This window comes from Notolepis coatsorum, assembly GCF_963971535.1.
Source record: "Notolepis coatsorum genome assembly, chromosome: 14".
Classification (NCBI taxonomy): domain Eukaryota; kingdom Metazoa; phylum Chordata; class Actinopteri; order Aulopiformes; family Paralepididae; genus Notolepis; species Notolepis coatsorum.
The window spans coordinates 53,065,751-53,086,750 of NC_140178.1; the positions used below are offsets into that span (position 1 = coordinate 53,065,751).

Sequence of the window (21,000 nt, forward strand, 5' to 3'; positions counted from 1 at the left end):
GCCCGGCCGGTGTGAAAGGCCTACCAGTGTTCTAGGTTAGGGTTAGGGCTGGTTGTGGTTCACCCTGCAGTGTTCCAGGTTGCATACAATTAAATTCCCTTTTCGGGGGAAAAGAATAGGCTTAATATTTCCGCACAGCCTCAAAGTAATCAGTGAACCATTCTGCGTATGTCATTGAAATTCACAGCTTTCTACCTGATTGCAGTCCATTGTTTACAGATGAGGTTGAAAGGATGGTTGAATGAAGGACTTAATTTGAATACTTATAGTTTCATTTTATAATTACTGCAGATCCCACAAGTGGGAGGAATGCTTGTGGTTAGGAATGGATGCATAGATACCGGTACTGGTATGGGATATCGGTCCGATACCAGGCTAAAATAAGGTATCTGATACCAAGAAATGTGTAATATGCCAGAAATCCCAACAAAGTGACTTGATTTGACTTGTTAACACACTGTTGTAGTGAAACATCTTCCAATGCAAAGCTAGGGCACATCATCAATGATATTACCTGAGGCTGAGGCTATCGGGTGTTTCGGGTCTTTTGAATATAAGACACCCTCACGTTTTTATAAAAGCAATAGCTCACAATGGGCTGTGGTATGTTTATACAGCTAAGGGACTGCTTCGTGTCGGGCCGAACAGCACACCTTAGTAATTGTAATTGGGGTGGTGCACGTGTCCAGTATGATATTCGCTGATATTAGTCAGTCTTTGTATACGACGATCTTCATCTCTGAGTGAACCAGCAAGTTCATCGGTAATGTATTCATTACAAAGCAAATTAAGATCCATTAACATTACAAAGGCACAGAAATGCACCATTGCGTCCACCGGCACAGTAGCTAGACAAAAGAAAACGTCCTCTCAAATGAAATGGCGGTACCAAGTCTTACTAATGGGTTTCCATTAGGGGTCGACGGTATAAACGGTATAAACGGTATGAATTTGCTCTACGGTATGGATTTTGACTATACCATGTAACCGGTAGAGGAGCTCTAAAATAGCAATGACGTCATGTAACCACAGCGCGACTATTTCACTTGCATTTGCCCCTAAAAATAGATCGAATTAGTCATAGATAATAGATATGTGCGAACTGGAAAAAGTTATTTAGGAGGCTTCGCGCAGTGGGCGTGCCAGCCCCTACCGCACGCATGTAAACACGGGTCTAGTAGTCTAGTGGGATGGGACACGGGAGGACGGCGGCGTCTCCCTGAGCTAACGTTAGCTTAGCTACCGTTACAAAATGACCCAGTCAACTATTCACTTTTAGTTTAATACATGATGAGGCATTGTCTAACCGAACGGTATCTAGTCGGCCAGCTACCGATAGCTCCTGACATCAACAAACGCTCCACAAAGTCTAGTAGAGACGTGTATGCTACCTGTTAGCTGTTAGCTGTTAGCTCAAGTTAGCGCAAGTTAGTTCACCGTTCAAAACGAAATGTCCCATTGAACTAAATAATTCACTGAGGCGTTGTATTAACGTTATATATCCGGCTAGCAGTAGCATAGCTCCTGATATCAATGTCTTATAACACTGATTCGATGCGTATTCGAGCTGAGGGCTTGCTTAGCACAGTTAAGTAACGTTATACCAATAGGGTCCAGGTGCAGCGCCGGAGAATCCTGGCCGTAGCTCTGCTCGAGGCTACTCGAGTATAGGTCCAGGTGCAGCTCCGGAGAATCCTGGCCGTAGCTGGAGGCTACTAGAGTACACACAGACAGTGGAGCTTGTTGCGTGGTGGCGATGTCTCGCAGATAATACAAGTACAAGTCTAATTATATAATATATATATTTTATTAAAAAAAAATTATATCAAATTAAATTAAATTTTTTTTTATCAAAAACGATGATACCGTGATATATACCGTTACCGTCTATGCTTCAAATTATACCGTGATATAAATTTTAGACCATACCGTCCACCCCTAGTTTCCATTGGAAATCTCTTATATTCCTACAGAGGTTATTGATGTCAGAATCGAGGTTAAAAGGTTTTAAGTGATTCTTCTCTTTCATTCCCACCAGGAATCAAAGTATTCGGCGGAGTAAATCAGGTGACGGGAGAGGAGTTTGGAGTCTACGTCAAGCGGGTTCTACCTGGTGGCCTTGCTGCAAATGATGGTAAGTGCTTTCCAGAGGCCACTATGTCTTCACATGATCTTCCTATTATTTGACATGAGGATGACCGTGTAGGCTCAATCAGGTACAATTACATGAAACAAGCAGGTCATTTAGTGGTTGAGTTTCTACATGGCAATAAATTGCTACCAAACATTAGAGCTAACGTCAGCTACCAAATGTTACAGCTAACACTACTGTAGCACTGCACCACTAAAGATGGTCTTTGATTAACAGCAGCTAACGTTAGCTGTAACATTTGGTAGCTGACCTTAGCTCTAATGTTTGGTAGCTAATGTTAGCGCTAATGCTAGCTAACAGTAAAAGAGGATGTTAGACGCTTTGCATTGGGGGGTAGATTAGGAGGACTGAATGACATCAAACATGGGGACAGACATTCCCCCATTGTGTGTGCGTGGTGTACCATGGTGTACATGGTGCTCATTCCCAATGGTTGAAAATCTCCCAGTGCATCTTTAAGTGCTGTTTCTTGGTTCCTCGACTTCCTTCTCATCTTTAAGGGCTGTTTATTGGTTCCTTGACTTCCTTCTTGTGAGCCTGAGTGAGGTCCGTTGTGTAACAGTCAACATTGGTTGTCCAAAATTATGCAACCCAACCGCAGAAGTGTTTTTTCTTGTATTGTTTTTGATAAGGTTCTGTCTTCTGCATTTGGGAGGGACTACCTGATGAAGGATTGCAGGAACGCCATCCACTGATAAGTCGGCTGAAATCTGCCGGACCAAGCCGTGTTTAATTAAATTGCTCTGAACTGCGCGATTCAGAGAGCTCTCTCTGCTAATGTACAAAGATGAGCAAATCTCATTACTGTGAATGAGGGCTTTGGAAAGAAAAGTCACAGCGTCCCATTTTTATTTCCAATGGTGGATCGGACAAACTGACGAGTTCCTTCAATCAACTGTTTTGTGGGGTCACTGGTGTGTTGAGCATGGCCCTCTCTGCCATAGCTACTGAAACAACTGTTTTGTGGGGTCACTGGTGTGTTGAGCATGGCCCTCTCTGCCATAGCTACTGAATCAACTGTTTTGTGGGGTCACTATAGTATGTTGAGCATGGCCCTCTCTGCCATAGCTACTGAATCAACTGTTTTGTGGGGTCACTATAGTATGTTGAGCATGGCCCTATCTGCCATAGCTACTGAATCAACTGTTTTGTGGGGTCACTATAGTATGTTGAGCATGGCCCTCTCTGCCATAGTTAGCTACTGAATCAACTGTTTTGTGGGGTCACTATAGTATGTTGAGCATGGCCCTCTCTGCCATAGCTAGCTACTGAATCAACTGTTTTGTGGGGTCACTGATGTGTTTGGAAATGGACAAATTGATCCCCCTCACTCACTACCTTTAAGGACTCTTATCGCTGAGTTATTTACACACACACACACACACACACACACACACACACACACACACACACACACACACACACACACACACACACACACACACACACACACACACACACACACACACACACACACACACACACACACACACACACACACACACACCTGCAACTGTCACCCACCCACCCAAATCTGCTTCGGTTGTGTGTTTTAATTATTTCCCTTACCTCTGTGATGTATGCATTGTCTGTTGCTGATGAGCTTGATAGGTGAGAACCAGAACATAGTGTGAATTAAGTAAATATCTAAAAAGCAGGACGGGACACAAAAATGGCAATCTCATCTCACTCAGTCCCAGTAATGAGTTGGACAAGGGCAGGTTGATTAGCCAGGACAGCTTCTCAAAGCTAACAAGCCCTCCTATCAGAAACACCTCCACTGGCACATGCTTCCTGACTGGATGAGGTGTCACTTCAGCTTAGAGCACTGTTAGTTAAGACGTTCACGTGCAGCTGCTGGCCAGTGGCATCATCTCAGCGCTTTATTCTTGAGTGTTAATGCTTTTGACAGGAAGGACTTAGCTATTTTTTTCCCTCTCTCTCTCTCTCTCTCTCTCTCTCTCTCTCTCTCTCTCTCTCTCTCTCTCTCTCTCTCTCTCTCTCTCTCTCTCTCTCTCTCTCTCTCTCTCTCTCTCTCTCTCTCTTTTTCTTTCTCTCTCTCAAATGTAAATATTGATGTATACATTGCATACATTACATACTGTATGGGAATGAGCACATTCAATGGATACATTGAATTATGAGCGACAACGGGTTTGGATAAAATATTGTTACGTCATTCCTCATTACTTCACCAAAGACCACTTTTGAGTTGTACAAACAATTCGATTCCGATACTTCCTTAGGCGCTTAAGGAAGTTCAACGTGAGTCAGAAGATCCTCAAAAACGTCTACTCATGCACAATAGAGAGCATCCTGACTGGCAATATCACCTCCTGGTTTGGGAATAGCACTGCACAAGACCGCAGCAGACTACAGAGAGTGGCCCGTTCAGCCGAACGCACAATTGGAGGTGGGCTTCCCACTCTCCAAGACATTTACAACAAGCGGTGCATGGGCAAGGCTAAGAGAATAATCAAAGACTCCAGTCACCCAAACAACTGCCTCTTTGAACTGCTGCGGTCAGGCAAGCGATACCGGAGTCTCATGGCAAGCACAGAGAGACTCAGAAGGAGCTTCTATCCCCAGGCCATCAGGATGCTCAATGAACAATGAACAATAAGCAAACCATCAACACACCCACAGCACACATACACTCACTTTAAATAAACAACACACTGTAGCACCCACTTTACCACTTTAGACACACTTTACACTTCATATTTATATTATTGGTAAGGAAATTGCACATCATTCTCATTCCTTATTGCATCTCACCACTACAAGGTGGCACCACAAGCTAAGCTATACCTCACAATTTTTTGTACCAGCTGTACATACTGTATATATAGATACACTGAACAATTTTGTTGTTTACACTTGTTTACGTACTCGACTTCTTGACTTTCTATTTTATACTTATTATACTTATTTTATACTATCTTGTTATTATCTAGCACACTCTCAGGAGCAACACAGAAAGAAACATTTCATGCAAAGTATTCTGTATTCTGTATGACAACTAATAAAGAAACTTGAAACTTGAACTTGAACTTGATATCACCAAGCATTGGCGGGGGGGAAAACGATACACATAGCTTATTATGAGTAGAGTCAGACCAATACAGAATTAAGTAAAGAGTAAAGAGCAAAAGATTCCGATATGGATAAATCAGCCGATATATACAGTATGTAGTCCCACACCTTACTACTTCCACCCTCAGCAATCTGTAAAAGAACAATAGGTACTGTACCTGTATATAAAGTAAAGTAAACTTTTTTTTTAAGTACGAGACATTAATTAACTGAATTATATTTGAGCTGGAACCAAACTAGTTTGCATGTTCTATTCTATATTCTATTTGAATTAGCTTAATATTCACTAATGATTGATTTATATTTATATTTAGGTAATGAGTGAAGTCACTGGCAAATCGTCTGATGTCCTCTCTACTAACTTTAAGCCATGTATTCTCTACCCAAGCTACAGTAGCTATGAGATTCATGCTGACAATGCTGCCGAGTCTGCTGAGAGTATTGTAAACAATGACTGAGTATTATGACTGAGTTATATGTAAACAATAGACACCATTTCTAAATTAGCCTGAGCATTTGCATTATGTTCTGTAAATTATTTTTAAGATGTTAGATTAGTAAAAAATTCCATGTCATTATACAGCACAAGTATAGTAGAACGAAAATAAGTTTGGCATCCAACCAGAGTGCAAATGTAACACTAAAGTGCAATAGTAATACAATGTACAGGTAATTAAACTGGGTATAAATTAGTACTACTGAGTATAGTGCTAATCAGATGTATGTACAGAGTTGTAGTATTAATATGTACAGTGATGCAGGTATAAAGACACTATTGTAGTAGTCATACTGGCCAGCAGCGTAACTAGTAAGAGTAGGTAAGGGATATGTACAGATATAGATATAGTATCTACAGATATGTAAAAAGGATTATAATATGTAGGTATGTACAGACAGATGTGGATAGATAAAAAAAAAAAAAAAAAAGATGTGGATATATATATATATACGGTAATAATAAATATATATATATATTAGGGCTGTCAGTTTATCGTGGTAATTAAATTAATTAATTACACAGCAAATTATCGCGCTATGAACATTTACTCAAAATGTATTACAAAAAAAAATTAATAATTTTTTTTTTATCTCATTCATTCCATAAGAACGTAGAATACACATTTACAGACTTTTTTTTATATGGTCCATTTGCATGTTCTTGGTATCTGATTCTAGGCACATCTATGGATCTCAGGGAATGTATTCCCAGTGTCAGAAATACTGTGTCTGTTACTAGGCTTGAGTAAATTGTAATGAACCAAATGAGAATATCAATACAAATATTTTTTACTGTGAATAACACTATGCTCAAATTGACCAGACCTGAAAAATCTAAGCAAATTAATAGATGGAAGATGATTAAACAGAAGGTTTTGTAGATACAGTACTGAATTCTGCCATCCGGACACATGCAATTTGAAATATGATTATAGAATATAGAATATCAGGCATAAAATGGTTATGCGATTAAAATGCGATTAATTAGATTAATTAATTACAAATCCTGTAATTAATTAGATAAAAAAATGTAATCGCCTGACAGCACTAATATATATATATTGTGACAAGCCTTGTGGTGTTCAGGTTTGACACGGACTAAAACAAACAATTCCAATGTCCACACAAGCACAATTTCAATAAACAGGTGATATTTATTGATCCAAAGTACAAGTCCGATAGGCAAAAGAGTAGTCAAAATACAGTCCAGGGTCAAAACACATTCCAGGCTCTCGTACGAAAAAGGGAATGTTCAATACTCAAGGTTTGTCTTCCGGTCCAGGGTCAGTTTCACAGGGAGTTATCTCAGCCAGTCCATGGTCTAGTACCACGAAACACCTACTCGCTCTTCACCTCTCCTTCCAACTACTGTACCTCACCTCACAAACTCGATATATCACACACTTCACGATTCCAACTCCTTCCTCACCTCCACTCCACTTTCCTCTCCCTCTCCTAGTCCTTCATGCCTGGGGTGTCTGTGTGTGTGTGTGTGTGTGTGTGTGTGTGTGTGTGTGTGTGTGTGTGTGTGTGTGTGTGTGTGTGTGTGTGTGTGTGTGTGTGTGTGTGTGTGTGTGTGTGTGTGTGTGTGTGTGTGTGTGTGTGTGTGTGTGTGTGTGTGTGTGTGTGTGTGTGTGTGTGTGTGTGTGTGTGTGTGTGTGTGTGTGTGTGTGTGTGTGTGTGTGTGTGTGTGTGTGTGTGTGTGTGTGTGTGTGTGTGTGTGTGTGTGTGTGTGTGTGTGTGTGTGTGTGTGTGTGTGTGTGTGTGTGTGTGTGTGTGTGTGTGTGTGTGTGTGTGTGTGTGTGTGTGTGTGTGTGTGTGTGTGTGTGTGTGTGTGTGTGTGTGTGTGTGGGATGTGGATGATCACGTGGTGCACAGGTGTATTCAATCAGTCCCAATCAACTCCTCCATTCTCTCCTCTGCCCGTGTCAGTAGTATCTCCCTTCCTCCACATGGCCATGTGACGAGGCATGATATCTGCCACATATCTCCCCCCATAGCTCCGAGCTCCTCGGGGCGGAACATGTTCCCAGTGCTTCCCTCCTGGACAATGCATCCGCATTTCCGTGCGCTGCACCAGACCTGTGGATGACGGAGAAAACAAAGGGTTGTAAAGACAAAAACCCGAGCATTGGTGTCCTTGTTACGTGATAGCCATACCAGGGGTGCATGATCAGTGACTAGGGTGAAGCGCCGTCCCAGCAGATAGTACTTTAACTCCTCGAGGGCCCATTTTATCGCCAGGCACTCCTTCTCAATCGTGGAGTAATTCTTCTCCCGGGGTAGTAACTTGCGACTGATGAAGATTACTGGGTGTTCCTCACCTTCTCTCAGTTGTGATAGGACGGCCCCCACCCCAGTCTCCGATGCATCTGTTTGCACCAGCAGCGGTTGGCTGAAGTCGGGGGTCACCAACACTGGTTCCGAACACAGCTTGTCCTTTAGCTGCTGAAAGGCTCTCTCCGTCTCCTCTGTCCACAGGACCTGGTCTCACAGTGTATTCCTCGTCAGGTCGGTCAGGGGTGCTGCTAGGGCAGAGAAGTGGGGGACAAAACACTGGTAATAGCTGGCTAAGCCTATGAAGGTTCGTACCTGCTTTTTGGTTTGGGGGCGGGGCCAGCCCCGGATGGCCTCAACCTTGCCGGCTTGGGGTCTGATACACCCCCTCCTGATGGTGTATCCCAAGTAGTCAGCATCCTGTAGGCCCAGGTGACATTTCTTTGGGTTAGCGGTTAGCCCGCCCCTCTCAAGGCTTGTAGGACAGCCGTGACCTGACGTAGATGTGTCCCCCAATCCTCGCTGTGAATGATGATGTCATCGATGTAGGCCGCTGCATACTCTCGGTGGGGTCGGAGGATCTGGTCCATCAGTCCCTGAAACATGGCGGGTGCGCCGTGTAGTCCAAAGGGGAGAACAACATAGTGGAACAACACATCTGGGGTGGCAAACGCTGTTTTCTCCCTATCTTTGGGGGCTATGGGGACCTGCCAGTAGCCTTTGGTGAGGTCTAGGTTGGTTATAAACCTCGCCTTTCCTAGCCTTTCGATTAGTTCATCCACTCTGGGCATAGGGTAAGCGTTGGGTTCCGTCTGGCTTAGGGACCAGCACAATGGGACTCCACCACCCACTATTGGATTCCACTATTATTCCCGCCTGTAACATGTAATTTACTTCTTTCCTCACTGCCTGTCTTCTGGTCTTCTGTAGGGTTGAAGTTAAAAAGATTTCCACTGACCGTGGGGATGTGGTGGTGTATTATCATCAACAATTACCCTGGCAACTCCAAGCAACTTTTCTCTATTATAAATGACCTCCTCAAATCGAAAACGATCTCTCTCAGAAGCCACAGAGGAGCGGTGCAATGACTTTTATCACCTTTTTCAAGAAATAAGGTTGATTATGCCCTGTAAGGTGACCTTGGGTGTTTTGAAAGGCGCCTCCAAATAAAATGTATTATTATTACCTCGGTTCTTCCTGGTTCCATAGAAAACAGGTCCCGATGGCGTTCCACCAACTCTCTCAGGTAATTTTTTTGGGGAACGCTGAGTTGGTCTCCCATGTGGACTTCGAGCGGTAGGGTCCGGGCGGGTATCTGTGGTGGGGTGAAAGTACACAGCGCCTCCCGGGCCGCCCATTTTTTTAATAGGTTTACATGGTATATTTTCACCGGCGGATGCTTCCCCTCCCCGGCTGTTGCACTCTATAATTCACAGGTCCCACCTTCGCAATAATGTCGTATGGACCATGCCACTTGGCTAGAAATGTACACTCCGAGGTGGGAACCAACACTAACACTCTATCCCCTGACTGAAATTCTTGGGGTTGAGTGCCCCGGTTATAAACCCTGGCTTGGGCCTGCTGGGCTTTGGTCATGTGGTCTCTTACCAGGGGCCACAAGGTGGCCATCCGCTGTCACCCCCCCCCCCCCCCCCCGGTCCTACTGGACCGGCCATCGGACTCTCAGCACATCCATTTATAAACAATACGCTACTGCCACCCATTGGCCTGATGCAGGTGTTGCAGCACTGTAGTCTGGCCATTCATCTGTTTCATGTTATTTTCACCAGTCTGTGTTTGGTGCAATTATGGTCTGTGTTGTCTGTATTGTTTCCCCTGTTTTAGTCTTGTGTTCCTCCTGCCTATGTTTGTAAGTGTGATCTAGTCTTGTGTGGTCTCTGTATTTGTATATTTGATTCTAGTTTATTCCCCAGTGTGTTTCTTTCAGCCTTGTGTTAGTTCTGTTTTACCACAGCTGGGTCTAATCACCAATTACCTTCATGTCTCTAATTAGTTTGGGTATTTATGTCTTGTCTGCCCAGAAGCCATTGCTGGGTCATTACTCATGTTACCCTTGTTCCTGTGTGCTGTCAACCTTATGTACCTCCTGTGAAGCTCTCCGTATTTCCCCGTGAGTCAGTTTATGTATTGTTTACCACGGTCAGTAAAAGGCTTGTTACTTTCATCCTCGACTCGTGCCTTGTCTATCTCACTCTCCACTACCTCTCCTCGTGTTTAAGTCTGCATTCTGGGTTCTACTCACCTCTACCACCGTCATGCCACCTAAACGTTCCGGCAATCGTAACAATCCGCTCCTGTATCTCCTCCACATGATCCACCAAACTCCTGTGCGGTGACGGCTGGTGTTCCCAGGCCTCCTTGGCTATATCCAGCATCCCTCTAGGCCAGGGCTATTCAACTGGTGGCCCGCGGGCCAGATCCGGCCCGCGGGATGATTCTGACCGGCCCGCAAAAGATTACATGATAATAATAAAAAATAAAAAAATAAAAGATTATATATATATATATATATTTTTTTTTTACTTTTTTTTTTTCATGTCAACGTTCACACGCACAATTGAGCCAAAAGTCACTCAATTAATGACAAATTTCATTGATAAATTGAGGGAAAACTTTGCAAGTCGATTTGATGAATTTGACATGCCCAGAGAATTGATGCATTTTGTGAGCAACCCATTTGCCAATGTAGCTGCTATTTCCACAAAAGGACAAGAGTTCCTTACATCACTTCACATTGATGAAGGTCTCCTGCAACTTGAAATAATTGACATGCAAGCATCATCTGCTCTGAAGCAGGCACTTGAGAATGAATCCACCACAACATTTAGGATAAAGTGTATTCATGTCAACACATTCCCCAAAATAAAAACGCTGGCAATATCTGTGCTAACAATGTTTGGCTCAACATACACCTGTGAATCCAGTTTCTCTCACATGAATGCCATTAAAACAAGCAACCGTGCCTCCTTGACAAATGAGCATTTGCATCACTGTAGCCCTCACTTCCTATGAACCCTCTTTCTCTGCCATTGCCCAGTCAAAGAAGTGCAATCTCTCTCATTAGATGTGTGTATGTAGGCTAGGCCTGTCTGCCCCCCACCCCCCTGATGTTTGAGAGTTAAGAGTGGACAATAAGTGCTAATAAGATGCTGTGATTTGCTGTTGTTGCACAGACATGAAGCACTTTTTCATAAGCTCAGCTGCACTATAAATGTGTTTTTTTGTTCAAGTGTTGATGTTAGTAGTGTTCAGATGCACATCATGCACTTGTTTGTTTTCATAAATGAAGCACTTTTTGCAGGAGATGTTGCAGATGTGGCACATAAATGAAGCACCTTTTTTATTTTTTTTTAAGTATACTACTTTTGCAATGTAGTTAAATAAAAGTTGTGAAAATGTGGTTGCAGTCCGGCCCCCTGAACAATTTAGTTGAATAGCCCTGCTCTAGGCCTTCTCCCATACAAAAGTTCGAAGGGGGAGAAACCTGTGGAGGCCTGGGGAACTTCCCTGATGGAAAACATCAAGTACGGGAGGAGCTGGTCCCAGTGCCTCCCATCGGCTTCCATTACTTTTTTAAGCATGCTCTTTGGGTACACACTGAAGTACGCAGATGGGTGATTTTCAATAATCCCGCCAAATCCTTCATTATTTTTGACATGAATGGAGTGCCTTGGTCTGTCAAAATTTCATCCGGGATTCCCACTCTAGTGATAAGTAACATGAGCCCCCGGGCTATACCTTTTGAGGCCATGGTGCGGAGTGGGATGGCCTCTGGGTACCGGGTGGCATAGTCCATGATCACCAGGATGTATTGATGGCCCCTGGCACTGCGGGGTAGGGGTCCCACAAGGTCCATCCCAATCCTGCTAAAGGGAACAGAGATGATAGGCAGGGATATCAATGGGTTACGCATGGTCGGTCGTGGAGCTACCATCTGACATTCGGGGCAGGAGCGACAATAATCCTCCACCGCTCTTTTCACCCCCGGCCAGGAAAATCTGCCCTTGATTCTATCTAGGGTCTTCTCGACCCCCAAGTGAGCCCCTAGCAAGTGTGAGTGGGCTAGGCGTAGCACCGTATTTGTATGTGGTCGGGGAACCAACAACAATTCTAGAATCGTCTCCCCTTTTTTCACCACCTGATACAACAATGTTTTCTTGATAGCAAAATGTGGAAACATTAATTCTCCTACCCCATCCATCTTCTTACCATCGACCACGGCTACCTGACGTAGTGCTGGGGCCAGGTTCTCATCCTCTAGCTGGGCGGTGCCGAATCGTCCCGTCAGTTGTGGTGGTAAGGGTGGGGTGTCATCGTTCGGGTTGCCGGGGAACAGATCTCCCCAGACCGGCACTCCTCACCACAATTGAAACACCTTCTTCTGTCATTATACATTACAGGTCTGAAGAGGGGTGCGGGTTGAGGTAGTGGGGTGATTCAAGTCTCTTACCCGTCTCCTTCAGCCGGTTGGGGGGTCCGGTTTTCATGCTGCTACTCCTCCGGTATAGCGATTTCTTGTCGAAACATGTGGGCTTTGTTTGGCTGATGGTTTTACGTGCGTCTATCCATTGCCATGTACCATTGCGAATACATCAAACTGAGTAAACATGTGGCACAATTTAAAAAGCAGCTAAAAAAATACACATTAGAAAAATACAGAAATGAGTAGTGAGGATAAACAAATTTATGTTATATTGTGTATGTAGTGATGTACTATATTCACTGCAGTCAAGGGAATCATGTTTTTTATTGTAAACTTTTAATATAAGTAAAAATAATATACTATATTGTAATATACTAAATTATGTAAATTCTAGTCATATTAATGGAAGAACAAATACAAATGTAAGGGGGTAGGGATCAATAAGCTAAGCTTCCCTCAACTCCTTTTTTTGGACATGTCTGCTAACCAAACACAATGCTCTTTTGTTTATAATTCCTGTTTTTTCTTTGTTCTTTTTTTTTTTAAATGTTTTTTTCCTTTAAGGATTTTTTTAATTTGTTGTTATGATTGTTTGGTCTGACGGATCAAGACACTGTGAGTTGTTTGAAGAAATAAGAAGAATAACATGTCCAAGAAATAAACTTTTCATTCATTCATTCATTCATTCATTCATTCATTCATTCATTCATTCATTCATTCATTCATTCATTCATTCATTCATTCATTCATTCATCCATTCCATTCGTTCGATTGGTGAAATGTTCCGTGGCTCTGCTAATAGCCAGCTGTTTGCTAGCCGTAACAAATCATGTTGTTATTCTTTGGGGGACAAGTTCCTGTCATGATACATGATACGCTAGCCCGGATAAGAATGGTGCTAACAAACTAACCCACTGTTCTGCTGGCCAGTTCTCTCTTTCAGCGGTGCGTTCAAACACCGACAAATAACTCTCAATGTCGTCCTCGCTATTCAGTTTGACTAGAAAACGTCCAGGGTTAAGCCCGACGGGACCGGTCCCGAAATGACATCATGTCATAAATCAATATCTCCAGACTGTTTGACAAAAGTATCGTTTTTATTTTCAAACGTATTCAAGTATAAACATCATAACCATGTCACAACAGCATTTATAATGTATATTATCATCAATATGTTAGTTTAGCAATAGGTTAAAGTGTTATTAGATAGATTTAACTTTTCAATTTGGTCTGTTTATTTCGCGAGAGGCGACCATTTTGGAAATTTTTAACCATGGGAATTGTAGTTATTTTGCAGCCATTTTTTAGAGGACAGTGCTAGCTCTGGATCTGCGTTCGAATTTTTCAGAACTACACTTCCTGAAAGCTTACAGGGTTTCAAGCTTCATAGTTCTGTATGCATTTTTTTAATAACTCTTATTATTTGGGATAATAAGCCACAAAACGTAACGTTATTGACAAATATTGAAGCGTAGTTAGTTTCTCTTCCCTATTGTTAGCATGCAGCAACACTTACAATTATAAAACTGTTGCACCCTGATCAAAATAAAAAAGTACAGAAGATTACAGTATATTTCATTATCTGTTCTTATTGTTCTTATTGTTTGTTTATTTACACATATAAAAACAATGACATATATAATACAATACAATCCACAAGGGATGTGTAGGAGAATTGCCTAAAAACCCTCTAGGGGCTTGCATGTGGCATTCACCAGGAAGCAAAATGACACTGATATTATATCAAGGTAAAATATAAAATAAAAATAAAAAAGTACAGTAGATTACAGTAGATGTCATTATCTGTTCTTATGCACGCCTGGTGATACTAAATCCAAATTGAACTCGGCCATTTGAAAGATGATATATGTATTAGTGCTGTCAGGTGAATACAAATATTTATCTAATTAATTACAGGATTTGTAATGAATTAATCTAATTAATCGCATTTTAATCGCATAACCATTTTAGGCCTGATATTTTATATTCTATAATCATATTTCAAATGGCATGTGTCCGGATGCAGAATTCAGTACTGTATCTACAAAACCTTCTGTTTAATCATCTTCCCTTTATTCATTTGCTTAGATTTTTCAGGTCTGGTAAATTTTAGCATGGTGTTATTCACAGGAAAAAAAATTATAATAAAAAGGATTGAATTGATATTCTCATTTGGTTCATTAGAATTTACTCAAGCCTATAGTAACATACACAGTATTTCTGAGATCCATAGATTCAGATACCAAGAACATGCAAATGGACCATTTAAAAAAGTCTGTAAATGTTTATTCTACGTTTTAATGGAATGAATGAGATTTAAAAAAATAATAATAATTAATACATTTTGAGTTAATTTTCATAACGTGATAATTTGCTGTGTAATTAATTAATCTAATTAACGTGATAAACTGACAGCCCTAGTATATATATAAATGTGCGAATTGGCTATAATAAGGTAATTTATAAGCCTGCTATTCTATATTCTATAATAATATTTCAAATTGCGTTGGTCCGGATGGGAGAATTCAGTACTGTATCTACAGAACCTTCTGTTTAATCATCTTCCCTTTATTAATTTCTTTATGTTTTTTGTACACATGATCTCAAGAAGGTACTGATCAGTGGCAGTTCTTCATGTCTGGTCATTATTAGCATGGTGTTATTTACTGTCAAAGATGCAAAGAAAAATCATAATTCATATTCTCCTTTGTTTCATCACAATTTAAGCAAACCTAGTAACCTAGTAGACACACTATTTCGGACACTGGGAATACATTCACTGAGGTCCATAGATGTCCCTAGATACCAAGAATATGTAAATGGACCTTGTAGAAGTGGAGCAATATTCCATTTACTTAGGTATGTATTTTAGGCAGATTTTCAGATAATCCTCCACCAAATGTAACAAGCCTGGTGGTGTTCAGATTCGTCACGGTTAAAAAACTAAATAATTAAATTGTCCACACAAGTGAAATATCAATCAATAAGAATATTTATTGAATACAGGCAGAATATAGTCCAATGGGCAAATAGAATGGTCGTAATACAGTCCGATGTCCAAAACACAAAACAGGCTCTCGTACAGAAAAAGGATTGTTCAATACTCAGAGTAGTTGTCCGGTCCAGGGTCAGTACACAAGGGGGTTTCTCAGCCAGTCTAGGGTCCAGTACACAATGAACACCTTCTCGCCTTCACCTCTCCTCTCACTACCTCTCACCTAGCAAAACTCCGTAAACACCTATCTCTCTCTCTCTCTCTCTCTCTCTCTCTCTCTCTCTCTCTCTCTCTCTCTCTCTCTCTCTCTCTCTCTCTCTCTCTCTCTCTCTCTCTCTCTCTCTCTCTCTCTCTCTCAATACTCGCTCCTACCTCACCTCCTCTCCACTCAACTCTATCTGTCCTAGTGTATTATAGTGTGTGTGTCTGGTGTGTGTGCGTGTGGGATGTGTGTGATCTAATGGTGCACATGTGTGTTCTATCAGTCCTAATCATCTGCCTAATTGCTTCCACTCCTCCCGTGGCAGTAGTATCGCCCGTCCTTCACATATCCATGAGACGGGGGGTGATATCTGCCACAATATATGCAGTAACTAAATATAAATGTATATGTGGTTGGTATATACAGCACTATTGTACATGCTATCATACAGAGTTATATGAGGTAGGTAGTTATGATTATTATTATTACTATGATTACAGTGTAGGGCAGTTGTAGACAGTGAAAGCAGTAGGTAGGTATACATTGAGTATAAGCAACATAGTTCAAAGTGTGTACTGTACAGTATATGTAACAGAGCCCAGGGTATAGGCAATGGAGTCAGAGTTCAGAGTATGAAGGCCTGTACCCCACAATGATCAAAAGACTGTGGTCTGACTGCATTATACCGATAGCGCTCCGAGCCTTCCAGCCTTGAAGTACAGGCTCAATGTCAATGTATCCACAGAATAAACACTCTTCAAACATGCTCAAGGGGGCTGTTGGTTTTTCGTCTTAGCTATTACACTGAGCACACAGACAAAGTTATGTTCGGTACAGCCGACCACTGTTTCCTGCGGACGCTTCCTGTCCTTCGCATAAATCAGAGGCCTAATGAGCTCATCGGAGACTCCCATCAAAACACAGTTTGGAGCATTAATTACTGTTAATCAGCATGGCACTGTTTTCCATCTATCGAGTTTTGAAAAGGAATCTCCGGATATCAATTACTCATCAGCTAAACCCATACGGAAGGTGACTATCCTGCCTTGACAGTATCAAGAACAGAGGAGTTTGTTGTTTTTAATAGACTAGAACTTCTAGAAGACACTTCCAACAGAACATCTGAGTAAAGTCATCCTTGATGTATGAATGTATGAATGAAACTCAAAGGCTTGGAGAGTAGAGCTGGTTGACAGTTTGGTTCTCGTAAACCAGTGTCAACAGATAGTCCTGACAGAGCTGCAAGGAGGGAATTCATCTCAAAGGTATTTAAGCATTACATCACGCGCAGGAGTGCGTTATGAGAATTAGAGCATGCCTAGGGGTGGTCGTAAGGCCCCCTAGGCATGCTCTAATTCTCATAACGCATGACTGCGCATGGTGTAAGGGCTTTTATACAATTGGCGCATTCATCCAACCGTGTTGCTATAAAATAAACACACATTAATTGAAGATTTATTGACAAAACCATCCGCAGAAAAAGTAGTTAAAAAAAAAGAGAAGTTGCCTCCGTGTGGAAGCAGCTCGGAGGTGCGCTGTTTCAAGGCAAGAATGAAGTGAGCGTGTGTTATTGGTTTGATTGATTGAAAATTTTATTACAGATAGACAGTTCTTACATCTTTATACAATTGCCGAATTCATCCAACCTTATTGCTATACAATAAACACACATTAATTGAAGCATAATGGAGATTTATTCACAAAACCATCCGCAGAAAAAGTAGGTTAAAAAAAAAAAAGAGAATTTGCCACCTTTTTTAACCTACTTTCTATAGAAGCATCTAAGAATGAAGTGAGCGTGTGTTATTGGAATGATTGATTGATTGATTGAAAATTGTATTAATGTCCGCCTTGTTTCTAACTGGTTATGCTTAGGCCCTCTTTCGAAGTCGCCCTCTTTCGAAGTCGGTTATGCTTAGAGTTTGGATCAGGTGGTCTATCGCCCTGCTCTAAAGATAAACTCTAAGCATAACCGACTTCGAAAGAGGGCCTAAGCATAACCAGTTCGAAACAAGGCGGACATTAATAACATTTTCAATCAATCAATCAATCATTCCAATAACACACGCTCACTTCATTCTTAGATGGCATGCACCTCCGAGCTGCTTCAAAGCATGCCGTTTAACAGTGAAGTGAGCATGTGTTATTGGATTGATTGATTGATTGCTTGAACATTTTATTAACAGTGAAATGAGTGTCCTTTTGACGAATGGCATCATCACAACAGACTTCCCGCGATTTATATTTTGTTCCACAATGAGTCATGACCAACCAATTACATAATCCAACATTGTGTAAGAAACTAACACATTCCACGTGACAGAATAGTTTTTGAATGAGTCGTTATGACGCTATCAACACATCCATTCGTAAAGATTATTGTCCGCCATCTTGGTTTAATTTCTAAAAACTCGAACTGGCGGAGTGATTGTAATTCGGTTGTGGGCAGGTTCTGGGATCACGAGCGTGTGTTATGAGAAATAACCACGTCTAACTTGACTGTTTCAGCCAATCAGAATCAAGAAATTTGCATGCCATTGTATAACCTTCTTTATGTAATTCCTCACCCATCCTTTCCCCAAATTTCACATTGCATAGCTAAATTAGAGGACATCATCACTGTCGGGCTAAAAGCTTGTATCCCCATTTTCAGTGATTTAATTTTTTTATGGTTCAAACGCACACATAGAGTCAAATACATTGGGCCTCATTCAACAATACTCCCTTATTATCTTATCTTATATTCTTGCTTACCTGTCTGTTACGAGAACAATAGAACAAAGAAAAGCCACCGCCACATTCATCAAGCCGTTCTTAACGTCCAAATCTGTTCTTACCCAGGTCTGTTGCATGATGAATCCCACTCATTCTTAAATTGAAATGCGCGTTCGCTTATAAGGCGAATGAGGCATGTGTAAAACAGCCGAGTTTCGGCATCTGATCGCTGTCTGATCCATTCAACAGGAAGCGATTTGCGACTGATCTCAAAATGACACACACACACAAACACACACACATGTCTCACGACTCGTGACTCAGTGCATGTGTGTGTGTTCCTGTGGGTCGCTCATCGCATGTGTGTGTGTGTTAATCTGATGACAAATAAAGACTTATACTTGTACTTATACGGCAGGGTTCGAGTTATCACCTGAGAGCTATGGGGGCCCCCTGAATTTTTTTTTTACGATTTTTTTTCCTGAAATTGTGACAGTTTTCGAAGTCATATTTAGAGGAATATCTCATTAGGATTAGAGTCTAATACTAATGAAAACGAATGAAACTGGCCCCCGTAAATGTCCAAACCCCCCTCCGACCCACCCACCCCCTCCTAATGTACAGTTTCCTCCCCCTTGTATGTATATATTTTTAGCACTTTCAAAGCTACACGACGAGGTAAACAAACTACAGATAGCTAACGTTGACGCTGCCATTTTGGTTCTGGGCGATTTCAACAGCGAGCGTCTTAAAAAGGTGTTGCCGAATTTCTATCAGCATGTGACCTGTCCCACCAGAGGCGAGAACATATTAGACCATGTATACTTGCAATTTAAGAATGGGTACAAGTCACAGGCTCTTAGTCCATTCGGTAAGTCCGATCACGCCGCCATCTTTCTTTTGCCAAAATATAAACAGAGTCTTAAGCGAACGCCGGTAGTATCGCGAGAGGTTAAGCGTTGGACTGTGACGTCAGAGGAGACGCTTCAGGCTGCGCTGGAATGCACAGACTGGAATGTATTCCGTGATAACACAGCCAATATTAACGAATACACTGAAACGGTGCTTGACTTTGTCTGTACTCTGGTAGAAGAAACAATCCCCTCTACCACAATTAGAATCTACCCAAATCAAAAGCCCTGGGTAGATAAATCCGTCCGTGAGGCTCTGAAAGTGCGCACCTCAGCCTACAACACCGGGCTTGTGACAGGCAACATGGATGAACACAAGACGGCAAGATACAACGTCAGGAGAGCAGTAATAGAGGCAAAACAGCGTTATAGGGATAAAGTTGAACTTCAGTTTGAACAGGCTGACTCTAGAGGTATGTGGCAGGGCCTCAGAACAATGACAGATTACAAAGGCACTTCCCTCAAACTGAACAGTGACATCTCCTTAGCAAATGATTTCAATACCTTCTATGCAAGGTTTGAGGCTGTGAATAACAACACCAGCCTACAAGCCACGGCAATGAGGAGGGGGGGGTCTGCTGAGGGAGATTCAGTGTTCAGAATAACAGAACATGAGGTGAGGAGGACCTTTAAGAAAGTGAATATCAGGAAGGCAGCAGGACCGGACGGCATCCCCGGCCGCGTCCTAAAAGTCTGTGCCGACCAACTGGCCCCGGTATTCACTGACATCTTTAACCTGTCCTTAGAACAGGCTGTCATCCCCACCTGTCTGAAGAAGTCCACCATCATCCCTGTACCCAAAAAATCTACGCCCGCTTGCCTCAACGACTACCGCCCTGTAGCTCTCACCTCCATAGCCATGAAGTGCTTTGAGAAGCTAGTGAAGGGCTACATCTGTTCCTCCCTCCCCATCAACCTGGACCCCCTGCAATTTGCATACCGCCCTAACAGGTCCACGGAGGACGCCATAGCCCATGTGCTGCACACAGCAGCATCACACCTGGACAAGAGGCAGGGGAACTATGTGAGAATGCTGTTCATCGACTACAGCTCAGCATTCAATACCATAGTCCCCTCCAAACTCATAGCCAAGCTCAGGGACCTGGGCTTGAACTATGACCTCTGCCAGTGGGTCTTGGACTTCCTGACGGGCAGACCCCAGGTGGTAAGAGCAGGCAACTGCACCTCCTCATCCATCACGCTCAACATAGGGGCCCCCCAGGGCTGTGTTCTGAGCCCCCTCCTCTACTCCCTGTACACACATGACTGCGTGGCACAGCGGAACAACAACACAATCATCAAATTTGCTGATGACACAGTAGTGGTGGGCCTGATCTCTGCCAACAACGAGAGGGCCTACCTGGAAGAGGTAGAGAATCTGTCACAGTGGTGTCAGGAGAACTGCCTCTCCCTGAACGTCAGCAAAACAAAAGAGATTGTGGACTTCAGGAGGTCGGGGGTCAAGGACTACATCCCCCTCAGCATCGACGGGGCACCGGTTGAGAGAGTGAACAGTTTCAAGTACCTCGGAGCCCACATATCCGAGGACTTGACATGGACCACACACATTGACAGTGTTGTGAAGAAGGCACGACAACGCCTCTACTTCCTCAGGCGCCTAAGGGAGTTCCAAGTCAGTCAGAAGATCCTTAAGAACGTCTACTCATGTACAATAGAGAGCATCCTGACTGGCAACATCACCTCCTGGTT

At 42.5% G+C, this 21,000-nt stretch overlaps 1 protein-coding gene across 1 annotated transcript in view; it reads left to right on the top strand.

Annotated features, from left to right (window-relative positions):
• Window positions 1-21,000, top strand: part of LOC311239840 (syntaxin-binding protein 4) — a gene marked incomplete at both ends in the record, with an annotated part of 344,479 nt that overhangs the window by 41,959 nt on the left and 281,520 nt on the right. The window contains one exon of the mRNA XM_084328288.1: window positions 2,039-2,134. Coding sequence (XP_084184414.1) covers window positions 2,039-2,134 — 96 coding nt within the window. The remainder of the gene's footprint in view (window positions 1-2,038; window positions 2,135-21,000) is intronic.